This window comes from Macrosteles quadrilineatus, unplaced genomic scaffold (genome assembly GCF_028750875.1).
Source record: "Macrosteles quadrilineatus isolate MER2022 unplaced genomic scaffold, UCM_ALF_1.0 Scaffold_204__1_contigs__length_187771, whole genome shotgun sequence".
Lineage (NCBI taxonomy): Eukaryota > Metazoa > Arthropoda > Insecta > Hemiptera > Cicadellidae > Macrosteles > Macrosteles quadrilineatus.
Window position 1 is genome coordinate 9,634 of NW_026542797.1, and position 12,998 is coordinate 22,631.

Consider the following 12,998-nt stretch of genomic DNA (forward strand, 5'->3'; position numbering starts at 1 on the left):
TAATAAAAATATTTTTCGTAGAGTTTTTATTTTTCACTAATTCATTCTACTATATGTGTACAAAGTCCTATTCTCAAATATAATTTCTAAAATGTGCAAATACTGTTACCAAACATTTTGAAGAAGTAAAATTTAATCCACAGTATAAAAACTTCCACTCAAAACTGCACTAAAAGAAAATGAATCCACTTTAGCTGTCCTAGAGCACCTCTCTAATATCATAAAACTACCCTTATAAACTCCAAAGAAGTTTACGGCAACAAAATAGGTACGAGAAGTAAAAATAGATCATGCCATTGAAAGACTGAGCCAACAAGGTTTTAATAGGTTAACATATGTTTTGAAATACGAAATAGTAACGTTTCAATACTATTGGAAAGCCCACGAGGGTTGTGAAGGCAACGTTATTTAGCAATGTTAAATTGTTTAATGAAATTCTAAATTAGTTAATCTTAGATATATCAGTTTAATGTATTAAACATTCAGTAGCTTTATTGTTTCCCAAATACATATTAGATTTGACTAAAATAGTTCCAATATCAGCCTCCTTTTGACAGCTAATATTTTTAGATATATTACTGTAATGTAACATCCATCTTAAATAATATACTGACTTCTTTCTCTATATGTTTGGTGAAGCCATGTTTATTTAATACATACGAGGTCCGGCCCAGAAAACAAAAGGCAAAAGTCATAGCCTACTTACAAAGGGGAAATGCGAAGCCTAATATCAAAGGAGTAAGACATCTAGAGAAAGCCCGTGGCTTTTGAAGGTACAGTAAAGAAGCCAAAGAGCATTTCACTTTTATTTCCCCAGCGGGAAATGCCACTTGACTTATTTTTGTAAATGTGTGTCTGATGCAGTTGCTTTTATACTATTTACTGTAAACGTGAGGTAAATTAGAGAAAATTTATTGTGATGGAAAATATTTTATTAAAATAAGTGCAAGTCCTACAAATCCAATAATTTTTTAATATATTTCTTTAAATATAATAACAAAGAAATAAATTGAGTAGTTACATTGAATCAGTGAGTATTAAAGATAACCTTACGATGGAAATATCATATGACAGTTTATGAAATAAATATTTTGAGTTTTAAGGACTATCTATGAATATGTTTAACATTTGAATTTACCCACCTAAACCCTTGAAAACGTTAGAACCTTTAACACTTCTTGGATTCTAAAATGTTTATAGTACAGAAAGTTTTATATTATTAATTATAATTTTACATCGTAATTAATAAAAAAAAACCTTTTCAAGATTTTAAACATATTACAACACATTCTTGTCATTTAATACAGGACGCCCATTTTTTTCCCCAAAAAACATCGCATCTATAATGTTTTATGAATTGTTGGAAGAAAATTAATATTTTAATAGGTAGCTAATATTATATTGTTAATCTAGAGTATTTTACTAGGCATAAAATTCTAGATGTATCAGCTCAGCCTATTGAATAAAAAGAAATATTCAAAATTTTATAAGTATTAATTCAAAACATTTACAGAATCTAAAAAAAAGAAAAAACATGTTAAGCCTCGTACGACTAAAAATCTCCAATTTTAAATTACCCTATGTAAGCAAGGAAGCTCCAAATTTGATCAACTCAGATAGGAACGCCAACAAGGTGAAATGTGGAAAATTGTATTTCCTAATTTTTAAACTTCTTCATCTCTGGTGAAAGTTTATTTTTGAAACCTTTATATTATGCGAGAAGCCAACAAACACTCAGCAGTATAAAGTAACCTTAAATGGAAAATAATTACACGTGATTAAATGTTTAGCTAAATTAATTAACTTACTGGTTAAAAAATAATGCTAGTTTACTCTTTTATCCTTGATAATATATTAAAAACTATAAAGAAATTTTTGTACATTTTAGTACGGTTGGGAGCAACACTAAACAAATATAAGGACCACGTTGAGGTGTTATCATTGTTGCCCTTCGAGAGCATTTCATAGCTTTTATTTTACATTAAAGTAGTTTTGCAATTAAAATAATATTTATTTTTCTATCATAAAAAAAAATTCCTTAAAAAACTCACAACAAAAATAATATTTTTTTTCTTATTGTAAAAATATATGTAATCGTATAGATTAAATCAAACTTTATAAAAATATTAAATTAATAAAGAATTCGTTATAAAGATATTTATAAATTGTAAATCATATAAATCATTATAAAATTTTATTAAAATATAAAAAAATTTTGCTTTTGATGATTAAGTTAAATATTTTGTAAACAAGTTGTTTCTGAAACAATATAAATTATCAGTATCTTACTAATATTATAAATGTGATTAGTTATATTTTATTGATTTTAGGCTACTTACCCAATAATTAACGCAGTAGTTTTATTTTTCAAACGACCAAACTAGCGCAAGTGATGTCTTTGACAATTGGGCTGGAAAACAAGTGACTTAACTGAATCTCCGGACAAAGCACCTCACTCTTTGAGGCACTTTCCTCCGTGAAATACTTGGCGAAGAAACTATTAAAAGCCTTTTTTAGGTAATTGTTTTAATTAGTATACGTAAACGAAATGGTCAGACTAAGCTTTTGTAAAATATAATTGTTTCTTATCAAGTTAAACATCAACGTATATCACTTTCACATAATGTATACTTTTAGCTTCAATCGTATTGAAAGTAATACATTCAGTAAACATTTCGTATGTTTGTGGGCGCTGCGATTGAATTAAACAAGTCAAGTATTAGTTTTGATTGCATTTGAAAAAATATCAGCTCCTTAATCTATTATACTATATTATGTACAATATTATTAAAGTGATTCAGTCAAATTAGTGGTAATTTTTAAAGACCTTGTACCAAATAAAACTATAGGTATGTGGCTCATCAAAATATAGCTTAGAGTGTAGATTTGCTGAAGTATTGGTATGAACGAGTTTCATAAGGGATCTGCCACACAAACTAATTTCTAAAGAACTACGCTTTACATGGTCAAAAGTTAAAATGGTCGTATTTATTTAATGGAACAGCTGGTCAATGCAATTAATAGGTGTTAAACAGATAAAATAAGATAAGATAGGTGTCATAGATAAAATATACTCCCTTGTGTTGCTTAGTCTATGGTTGTGTGTACTGTTTTATTTATATTTTAGAAATTTTCGTGTTATTTAGTATGAGGGTTATATTTAGTTAAGAAAGTTAAGAATAGTTCTAACAGCTTTCTTTATAAATTGTATAGTAGGTTACAGGTAAAGAAGTCTAACGAAAAACTAATATTTTTCGGAGGAGTTTTACATAAAGACCTCAAGAATGCGGTTGATAGGCGTGCGGCTTATGGTTTTCTCAATATTCCTTATTAACTTGATATATAAATTGGCAGTACAAATTTTTTTTTTCACCAATTTTAAGCCATAACTAATCTTTCCTATATATTTACTAGCAGAGTCCCCGACCTTCGTACGGGATTGGCATATAAGTATACGATGTCTATTGCAGTTATATTCAAGTTTTGCGTTTGCAATAGGGGAGGACACAGTTTGATAAAATGTGGTTCTATTTACGGTACCTATGCTATAGTATAACACATTCACCATAGTAAATTCTACATATCTACCAAATTAAAAACATAAACATAACTGAAAACATCCTACTTCAACAGTTTTCATTGTGCGTTGCAGCTTTTTGTTGCTACTTAGTTCAAATTAGCTGTTGCCATAAATGCAAAAATAATAATAGTACTGCACCCTGTTGGGAAACCTTTTAACTGTATAATGCTTGCATATCATAGATTTTAAGTTGAAGATGCTGACTACTTTTAAATTCCTTTTAAAGTACAGAGTCACGGGTGCAGAACCCCAAAAGTTTTTTGAGATAAGAATAGGCCTATATGTTAAACGGGAATGTGAGCTATCATCATGCAAAATTTCAGCCCAATCCGTCCAGTGGTTAGTGCGTGATTTGAACTTCAGACACAGAAACGTCCACATTAGTAAGATTAGATTAGACAGCTATATGATATAGCACATCAGCATCTTTGGTTTTGACAGTTCTAGACATTTCAACTGTCAACAGCACTACTGCAGTCCGTCTGTCTTGGAAAATACAGACACTAACATTTAAATGTTACTTTAGTACAGTTTCCATAAAGCAATGAGTTATTTAATGGCAAATGTAAGCGCATTCGTTTTTTTATCTTTAGATATCCCAAAGTGGCTTCTCTTGTTTGTAAATTATAATTGAAAACATAATTTGAAAGTTGTATTTGGTTAGAAATAAAAACTGTTCAATACTGTTCAATGAAATGGTGACCATACAAAGTAAGTATTTTATGCCAAGTATGAATGGAGATGAGTGTAGGATGAGTGGCACGATCTTGTAGTCTTGTTAGTAAGGCCGACATTCCTTAGACACAGCTGTTAATTAATAGCCCATACAGCTAATGGAAACTAAGAAGCCTACAGTTTATAGTGGAATCCGAACCACATTTTGGCCTTGGTATATAAGAATTGGTCTAATTATCAGGATAGTACTGCGTCATAGTACTCACCCGTGCGGACGTTAATCCACACCAGGGAGTATCGCATCCACAGTGCATGCCTGTAAATATCCACAATTCGTGACCTCCTAGTAGCTGGATTACAGGACAAGTGAAAGTTTATTTGATTGACCATTGTTTTATGTATCTTTATGCAGATACACAACAACATTTCACTGCTTCAAATGTCTAAAATATAATTATTAGAGCTGCTGAACATTGATTGTATTCATCACGTCTTATTAAATAATTTGTACAACTATTTTATGATGAATATTAACCGTAATATACACGAATGTTTCTTTAACCCATTGAGAATAAAATCTTGACCATACAAACTGTCCAAATGCCTTATTATGAGTTTAACACACTCTTGGCGTGCAACACACTTTAAATGTTTGAATACATAATCCGTACAAATTTTGAATACTACTAAACGAACGGAAAGTAAATAAAAGATACGTCTTATAACACATAAAACATATATTTACGCTTATACTGTTACTCACAAGACGGTAAATATACAAAAAAGATGGTAAGTGGTATGAGTGGTATGATAACCACTTACCATCTTTTTTGTATATTTACCGTTTTGTGAGTAACAGTATAAGCGTAAATATATGTTTTAAGTGTTATAAGACGTATCTTTTATTTACTTTCCGTAAATTTAATAACACGTACAATGCTGATCAAGAAGTTTTTTACAAAACTAAAACGCACGAAATTATTATATGTGTGTTAGCCTTCACCACTAGTTAAATTAATTACTATCTATGACAACAACAATGCTTATCTAACTAGAATTTCTAACTTGATATTACATTTTTTATGTTCCTAAATCTTACTTAACAAAATGTTGATTTCAAAATATGACAGAAATACACTGTATCATATAATTGTTATCTAAGTTAACAGTAATGCTCAGTCAGGTTGCGGATTTGATCACAGCTCCACAACAATTACTGCAGGCTTTGTTTTGGAGGATTAGACTACAATGCTTTAGCACATCTCTGCACACTCACTTACAACTAACAGAGGTTGAAGTGTTAGCTAAAACCATTTGTATAACGACATAAGTGGGGTTAAATCCAAAGAAAAATAACCAAAACTATACTTCTTTTACTGACATCTAACATCAACAAAGTGAGTACAAAAATAATAATACCTTTCCATATTTCCTGATACCAAACTTTAATCGCGAGGCAAAATTTATTGCATAACCCACAACAGAAAGTATCAGTTTTTTAAAACATCTGATGTAAAAAACAAATAATAATGTACTAGCTGTAAGCCCGTTCTACGTACGGGAATCATGTAGTCGATTAAAACGGAATATAATTCAGAACAGCTAGTTTTGACGCATAAAGGAAAATTCTGGCAGTTTTAATAGTGAAAATCATCTTGTAAACAAATATCATATGACCACCTATTTCTTTCATCCGAATTTTAGCTCTATACGATATGCATTTTAAATCCGATGATTTACATTAAAACCGTGATTGTGTTGATTTAAAATGCCTTGAAGTGGGATTGGCAGTCGGCAGTCGATTCACACACACACTGATTTTAAGTATAGTAACGGTACAGTAGTAGCCACATATCACCTTCCACTGATTGCATATCATCACTTAAAGAGTACCTTATTTTACCTCAGTGGCCACTGAAACCTTAAAGGGAGTTAAGAGGAGGCCTCCCATTCTCTTCTAAAGTCCAATCTTTTTAAACTAGAAGCAATCAAGCAGTAACGACTTATGGTAAATATTAACCTTCAAAATGGTTTTAGCGTTATCCGGTTGACTACCTTTGGCAGTTGACTTCTTTGTATGTAGTGTGATAATGTGTCCCAACTTTTAAAATTTTGAGGTTAGATCAATACATAAACACTCTTAGATTCATGGAACAGACAACGAAGTTACATTGAAAAATGCACTTTCTCCTACTTGCATACGCTTCGTTTATAACTAGGAGTACGCTTATTCTGCGCGTAACGGGATGAGTGAACTCAGAATAGTTATTTTAATGTGCATTAGTACAACAATTTTTATATTTTTGTATATGTTTCTTTCATAATATACACACACATAGATAATTATTTTGAAACAAAGAATAATATAATATTGTAACCGTTTATTAATTGTTGTCAATGGTTATATTAATTTGTCAAAGAATAAAGAACTTGGAATAATAATTTTTCACAAAAATACAGGATTTTGTAAAATGATTATGTTACAAACTATTTTATTAACACAATTTTACTCTTACAATTATACCCTTATGTACAGTAAGAGCATAAATAGGCCTACTAAGATTTCAAGTGTGTGTAATATTATTCTTCTTATTTCAAATAAAACTTAAGTCATTATTTTCAAATCTGGAGTCATTTGTTTTAATTACTTTACATTGTAGCGATATTGCTTGACAATTATGGGGATTGTTCTTTACTTTGAAAATGGCAATGTGTTCAGAAATTTCATAAAATTTTAGCTATAACCTTTTGATTTTGTAACACATTACAGTATTTCAAATTAGTAATACCATTTTCCATACTTTTGAAAGCTACAAGTAATTTGAAATTGCCAATGAATTTAAAACTGTTAAACTGAAATAAAATGATTGTAGTGAAACTATCCAATTAATGTTTAATATTGGTTATTTAACCAAATTACAAAAATAATAATACAGCAATAAATAATAAAAATAAATATATATATATAAATAGTTTAAAATATACGTATATACAAACTCACTTAATTAAAACAAATTAAACTGTCATAGTGCACTCGACTCACAGGGCCAGCACATCCCCTAACAGCTGCGAGCCGGTACACTATAGCAATTTCCCTATCACTCTCCCCCCCTGAGATGATCCTTTGACACCGAAAACCATCACCACCGTCTTCGAAATATGTTGTAAGTGTTATATTGTGCAATTGAGCGATGGTCACAATGGTTTCGGTGCCACCCCACTCGTCCACAGAAAGATTTTCCAGGAAGCAATTCAACCTTTCCTCCCAAGGAACAATAACTCCATTTCGCACTGCTGGATATTTCGTCAAGTTGGCACTTATAGAGTCCTCCAGCTGTGCGCGCCAAAGGCCTGTAACATTAAACTTTTATTAAACCTAATAATTTTAAGTAATTTTATTTAATATCGATACAATAATGTTATACTTAAGGTCTAATGTTGATTAGCCCTATATTAAATTTAATTTTATCAAATAAAATTTCTATATAATTGCATTTCGTTTTTTCGAAGTTTGTTGATTTTTTTATATAACAAGGTATATTGTAAAAGTGGCAAAACTCAATTTTTACCCCATAAACTCCCGTTCCCATGGTCCGATCATGCAGATCGGCAAACCTATTCAAGTTTATCCCACCTTACACTTTAAACCAAATTTCATCAAGATCTGAAAAAATAGTTATTGTGTTCACGTACGCATATATATATTTAAATCTATATGTATATACATATATCAATTTATATATAATTCAAACGAATGGTGTTTTTGGCCTTTAGGGACATTAAAATAAAAGAGTAAATCGGTCCCGGACCCAGGTCTTATCATCCCACTTACAGTATTAGCTACTTCTGACTTTTCTATAGGGAAATTTGCTAAAATCAAGATGTGTATGTCATAATCTATTTATTGTTTGTAATATCTGTGTGTGCCCTATAATTGAATAAATTATAGAAAAACTCAAGTTTATTGTCGAGTGGCAACAGGATATTGATAAAGGTAGACACACTAAACTGTCTCAATGACCCAATAGAAAATAAAGAAAAGTTCTAGGATCTCCCTTATTTTTTAAAACTTGTTATGATGTTTCATATAGTTGAGTTGAATTATACCATGAAATTCCCTTTTAGCGAATTTCCCCAAGTATGTGTGCCCGTTGGCACAATATCTCGAGGAAAATTAATATGATTTTGATAAAACTTTGTACAGGTTCTTGAACCAGCATGATCGGACCATGGTAATGGGGTTTTAAAGGGGTTGAATAAGGTAAAAGTGGGGGTTCTAATTTTTGACCTTCAAATTTTAAAAAATCCGATTTCTTTACAAACTATTCTGAATAGACTAAATAAATAAATTAAGTAATAATTAATTAGTTATTTAAGTAAATTATTAGTAATAAACTAATTTAATGTGCTATATTGAAGTTTTATTTACGACTGTTGTTTATGGATAAAATTTTTAAAAAAATTATTTAAAACTCTAAAGGTTATTCTGCTGAGAATAAGTAAAACTGTTATAGTTTGCTGGTTTATCGAAAAATTTTGATCAAACTTTGCATATTTGTTTAATTTATACCAAGCTATTAATATTTTACTAACAATACACCTTTTTACCCTGCTTGTAGCAGTAAACCTAGGTAATTGTTAAACCTAATGTGTTTTAAATAGATTGAATTGAAAATTAAAACAGGCAAATAGAAATTCATGTATACTGCAGGTGTGCTAAAACAGGGGTGTTTTGAATTTTGTTAGCAGCTTGTTATTATTTTAGGGAATTTTTCTGTACGTTTTTTCATGAACATACAATGACAAAACTTGATTTGAATATTTATTTAAATTATTAATTCAATCAATTAAAGTTCGCTGAGTATACAGGTTTGCTGCAAGGGATGTATTTATATAATATTTTGCATTTTTATTAGTGGTCGCATTTGAATTTGAATTGTGGCTAGATATTCAGCTAATTATTTCTTTTTACCTAATTTAAATACATATTACAGTATATTTAGTTTGATTGTTATATTTATGTACCGGAATGCAAGTCCTGCTGACGAATATACTCCACAACCCTTTTTCGTAAATTTTTGACGAATTCCATATGATTGGGGTTAATGGGGGAAGAGAGTCCAAGCTGGTGAAGGACAGCCGAGAAAAGGCAATGACCGTCGCCGGGCATCACGACAACGGTCACAATTCCCTCGTGTACTCTGACTGTCTCTTCCCGCAGTGCAGAAGGTTGTGGTGGAGCAGGAGTCTTGGGTCGGTGAAGTGGGGATGGAGCAGGTGCAGGTGGTGGTGGTGGAGCAGGTGCAGGTGGTGGTGGTGGAGCAGGTACAGGTGGTGGTGGTGGAGCAGGTGCAGGTGGTGGTGGTGGAGCAGGTGCAGGTGGTGGTTGTGGAGCAGGTAAAGATGGTGGGGATGGAGCAGGTGCAGGTGGTTGTGGACACCTCACAGGTATAAATGATGACAACCGAAAGGGCAAACCCTGAGCCATCTTCATGATGTTACCCTCTGCTTGCAGTTTGTCCTGATGGTAAAATATTGCAATATAATAAAACTTTATTACATTCTTATTATTTTTAAAATATTTCATGATCATGGGGGTTTGAGATTATCATTCCACAAAAAATTCATTTTGATAGGTAATGAAAGTATAATAAACTTGCTATATTTATATTTATTTTTAATAGGCACCTACTTGTTTTAATGATTATTTTAATTACAAATGTTACTCTTTATTAAGTTTATAAAATTTGAAAATAGTTTATTTATATCTATAATATTATGACCACGATTTGATCTCTGTATTTTTGTTTGGATCGGATGTATGCTAAGTTTTATACATGTTTAAAACATACATACAATTTAACTTAGGCTGAAATTTTACACAAAGGTAGATTTGGAATTTGTAGACAAATAGGTATTCACTTCCATGAAATCTTCTCTGATGCTACATGAACGTACTTGTAATTTCTAAGTTTTAGGAGAATATAAACATTCAAATATCTATATGTAGAAACTACAATTTGACATTTCGAAGAGAATAAAAATAATATTGATTTGAATTTAAATTCAATTTTCCCATAATTAAGGTTAACTGTCCTGTTCAAAAATTTGGTTGCTGCTAGCTTTTTATAAGATAAAAAATCAAGAATATATGAATCAACAGATATATAAGCCTATAATTTTAATTAATCAAATTCATCCATTACTATTGAATGAATTAAATATTTTCATCACAACTGCCCTGGCATTAAAAAACACAACCAAAATGGAACATAACCCAGTTAGGGAGAATATTTTATTCAATTAATTAACCAAATACGGATTAAACTTGTAATCTATATATGAGGGGAAATAAGTGCAGTACAAAAAAGATTACAGTATCATTCTATTTTATTAATTGGAAATACATTAATTAATGTATATTGTATATTATGTATACTTATTTCATCACAAAAGTGCTAACCTTCAAAGAATTCTTATGATGCAAATCATCCAGTCGCTTTCTGATAAATGGTGGATTGATTGCCAATCCATCCAACGTCTTGCAGCGAGAGAGAGCAACGTAGGAGAGACCGATCGTGAACTCTGTACGCCCCAAGTCCACGACAACCTAATAATAATTTAAAATTATTACATAAAAACCAAATAATTCATTTTAACTTTTCTGTTAGAAAGTTGAATCTCTAAGCATCTGTTATTTTAGACGTTTAAAATTTTAACGAACTATTCTCATGATTACTATTGTGCTGACTGACAATATATATACAGTCATATACATATTAAAATGAACTAATAGTGTTTTTTGGCATATATTGGCTTCAAAACGAATATGTATAACGGTTTCAATCTTAAAGGCTTACCACACAACCTACGGTAATAGATTCTTGTCCTAAAGGGAAATTCAATAAAATGGGGGTTTTATAGACTTGTCGATTATATTTTGATTGAGCTCAGTTGAGGAGGTATGATTTTAAATATTTTACGATAAATTTTACATATTTCATTTATATTATATAAGTCTAAAAGTTATTAGTTTCTTGTTTGGAAAACAGATTCTTTGATAAACTTTACATGATTTTATATATGTAGATTGTTATTACTCGTAAACAACACATAGACCTATTTTTGCTATTGAAATACACTCTGGCAAACCTTATCCAGGCCCTAATGTTTGAAATTTAGATGATTGAAAAATAATAAAAGTAATTTATTTATATACTGAAATGGAAACTTAATATATGTTGGTATATTTTAACGGATTTATAAAGCAGGTACAGGAATTATGAATAGTAAATCAAACTGTAAATGTTAGAAATTATTTGGACGTGCACCATAAATTATAGTAATTATAGTATATGGAATTGTCTAGTTATACGAACCTAGCAAATTAAATGCAAACGTAACTGTAGATTGATAAATACTATTGCCTTTAAATTTAAACCCATTGAAGAATTGCCATAGTATTAACATGTATGTAATATGTAATAATTGTCATGTATATAATAAAAATACATTATAGCTATTTATTTTTAGATTATAATTTATATTTTGCCTAAAATCAAATGACAACTTACCCGGTCGTATGTTTGGCCTTGAGATTGGTGGACTGTGCATGCCCATGCCAAATCCAAAGGAATCTGCTCTCTTGTGCAAGTTGCATTTCCTTTCTTCCATGATCTTATTATCGGAGAGATCGGAAATGTATCTCGCTGCATCCTCGGTCCAGAATAATTGGCGAAATTCACCATGACAGCTATTGGTAGATCATTTGGGGTGGATTTTCCAGACTCATATACAATTGCCACGACTTCGCCGATGGCGCCGTTGACGAGCCCAGAAGCCACCCACAAGTTGGCCTTGAGCACAACTAAAGCTCCTTCCGCGAGGTAGATCACCTTCTGGAGACCTCCAGCGTCATCGCTAGTTCCCTGACTTGCCACCAAGTTGTTGTGTTTAGCAGGGATGCGAGCTACTGGGGAATGCAGGCCTAGTAGTCGGTTTAGGTTGAAAGCTTTAGCCGTCATTCTCAGGGAAAATATGTGAATGGCATCGTTGAAGTTTCGTCGTTCTTCTTCTGTCAAGTTGATATAAAAGCGGTTACTGAAAACTGCATATGTTGCGACCGTGCAACGACCCCTGGCAACCTCGTCAAGGGCTTGCCTATAAAAAATAATTATAAATTATGTAATGGTTTATTGTTGTTCTCAAAACTATGTTATTTTATTTTTTTTTTTTTTAGTAAAGAGTCACAGTATACTTATATATGAAATGCTTATATGACATACACATTAAAAAATTAAGAATTTCCATAGTCTACATGAAATTGTTATATATTATTAATACATATCATCTATATATTAATAGGCAAGAAAATCTCTTTATATTTTTTTTCTCAGCTCGTTTGCATCGCAGGGAACATCTACGCATATTGTTAGAAAGATATTTTACTGTAGATGTGCAGAATCTCTTTAATGATAAAGGCAAAAATAAGCACATAAAATTAATTTAAAATAAATGACATGGGCCTTATAGGTTGCCATGCTGGTGTCGAAATCTACATCTACAAAAGACGAAGTGCGTTTGTATGTATATGACATATGGACTCCGAAACCCAGAGATTTTTAAGAGGTCCAGTGTCAGACTTTTGGAATGACAATGTTTACATTTACAAGTAAATATAATTTAAGCATATGATTACATTCACCAACTGTTTTGTAGGTTTGAATAATCACAAAACTCTGCA

The 12,998-nt window shown here is 31.1% G+C and overlaps 1 protein-coding gene across 1 annotated transcript in view; it reads right to left on the reverse strand.

Moving 5' to 3' along the window:
• Positions 1 to 7,261: 7,261 nt before the first annotated feature.
• The window catches only part of LOC128982231 (uncharacterized), a 38,519-nt gene continuing 32,782 nt past the window's right edge, over positions 7,262 to 12,998 (reverse strand). The window contains exons 14-16 of the mRNA XM_054401299.1: positions 11,830 to 12,415; positions 10,719 to 10,865; positions 7,262 to 7,606 (exon numbers count right to left, since the gene is read on the reverse strand). Of these exons, the coding sequence (XP_054257274.1) occupies positions 7,574 to 7,606; positions 10,719 to 10,865; positions 11,830 to 12,415 (766 nt within the window). The 3' untranslated portion in view covers positions 7,262 to 7,573. The remainder of the gene's footprint in view (positions 7,607 to 10,718; positions 10,866 to 11,829; positions 12,416 to 12,998) is intronic.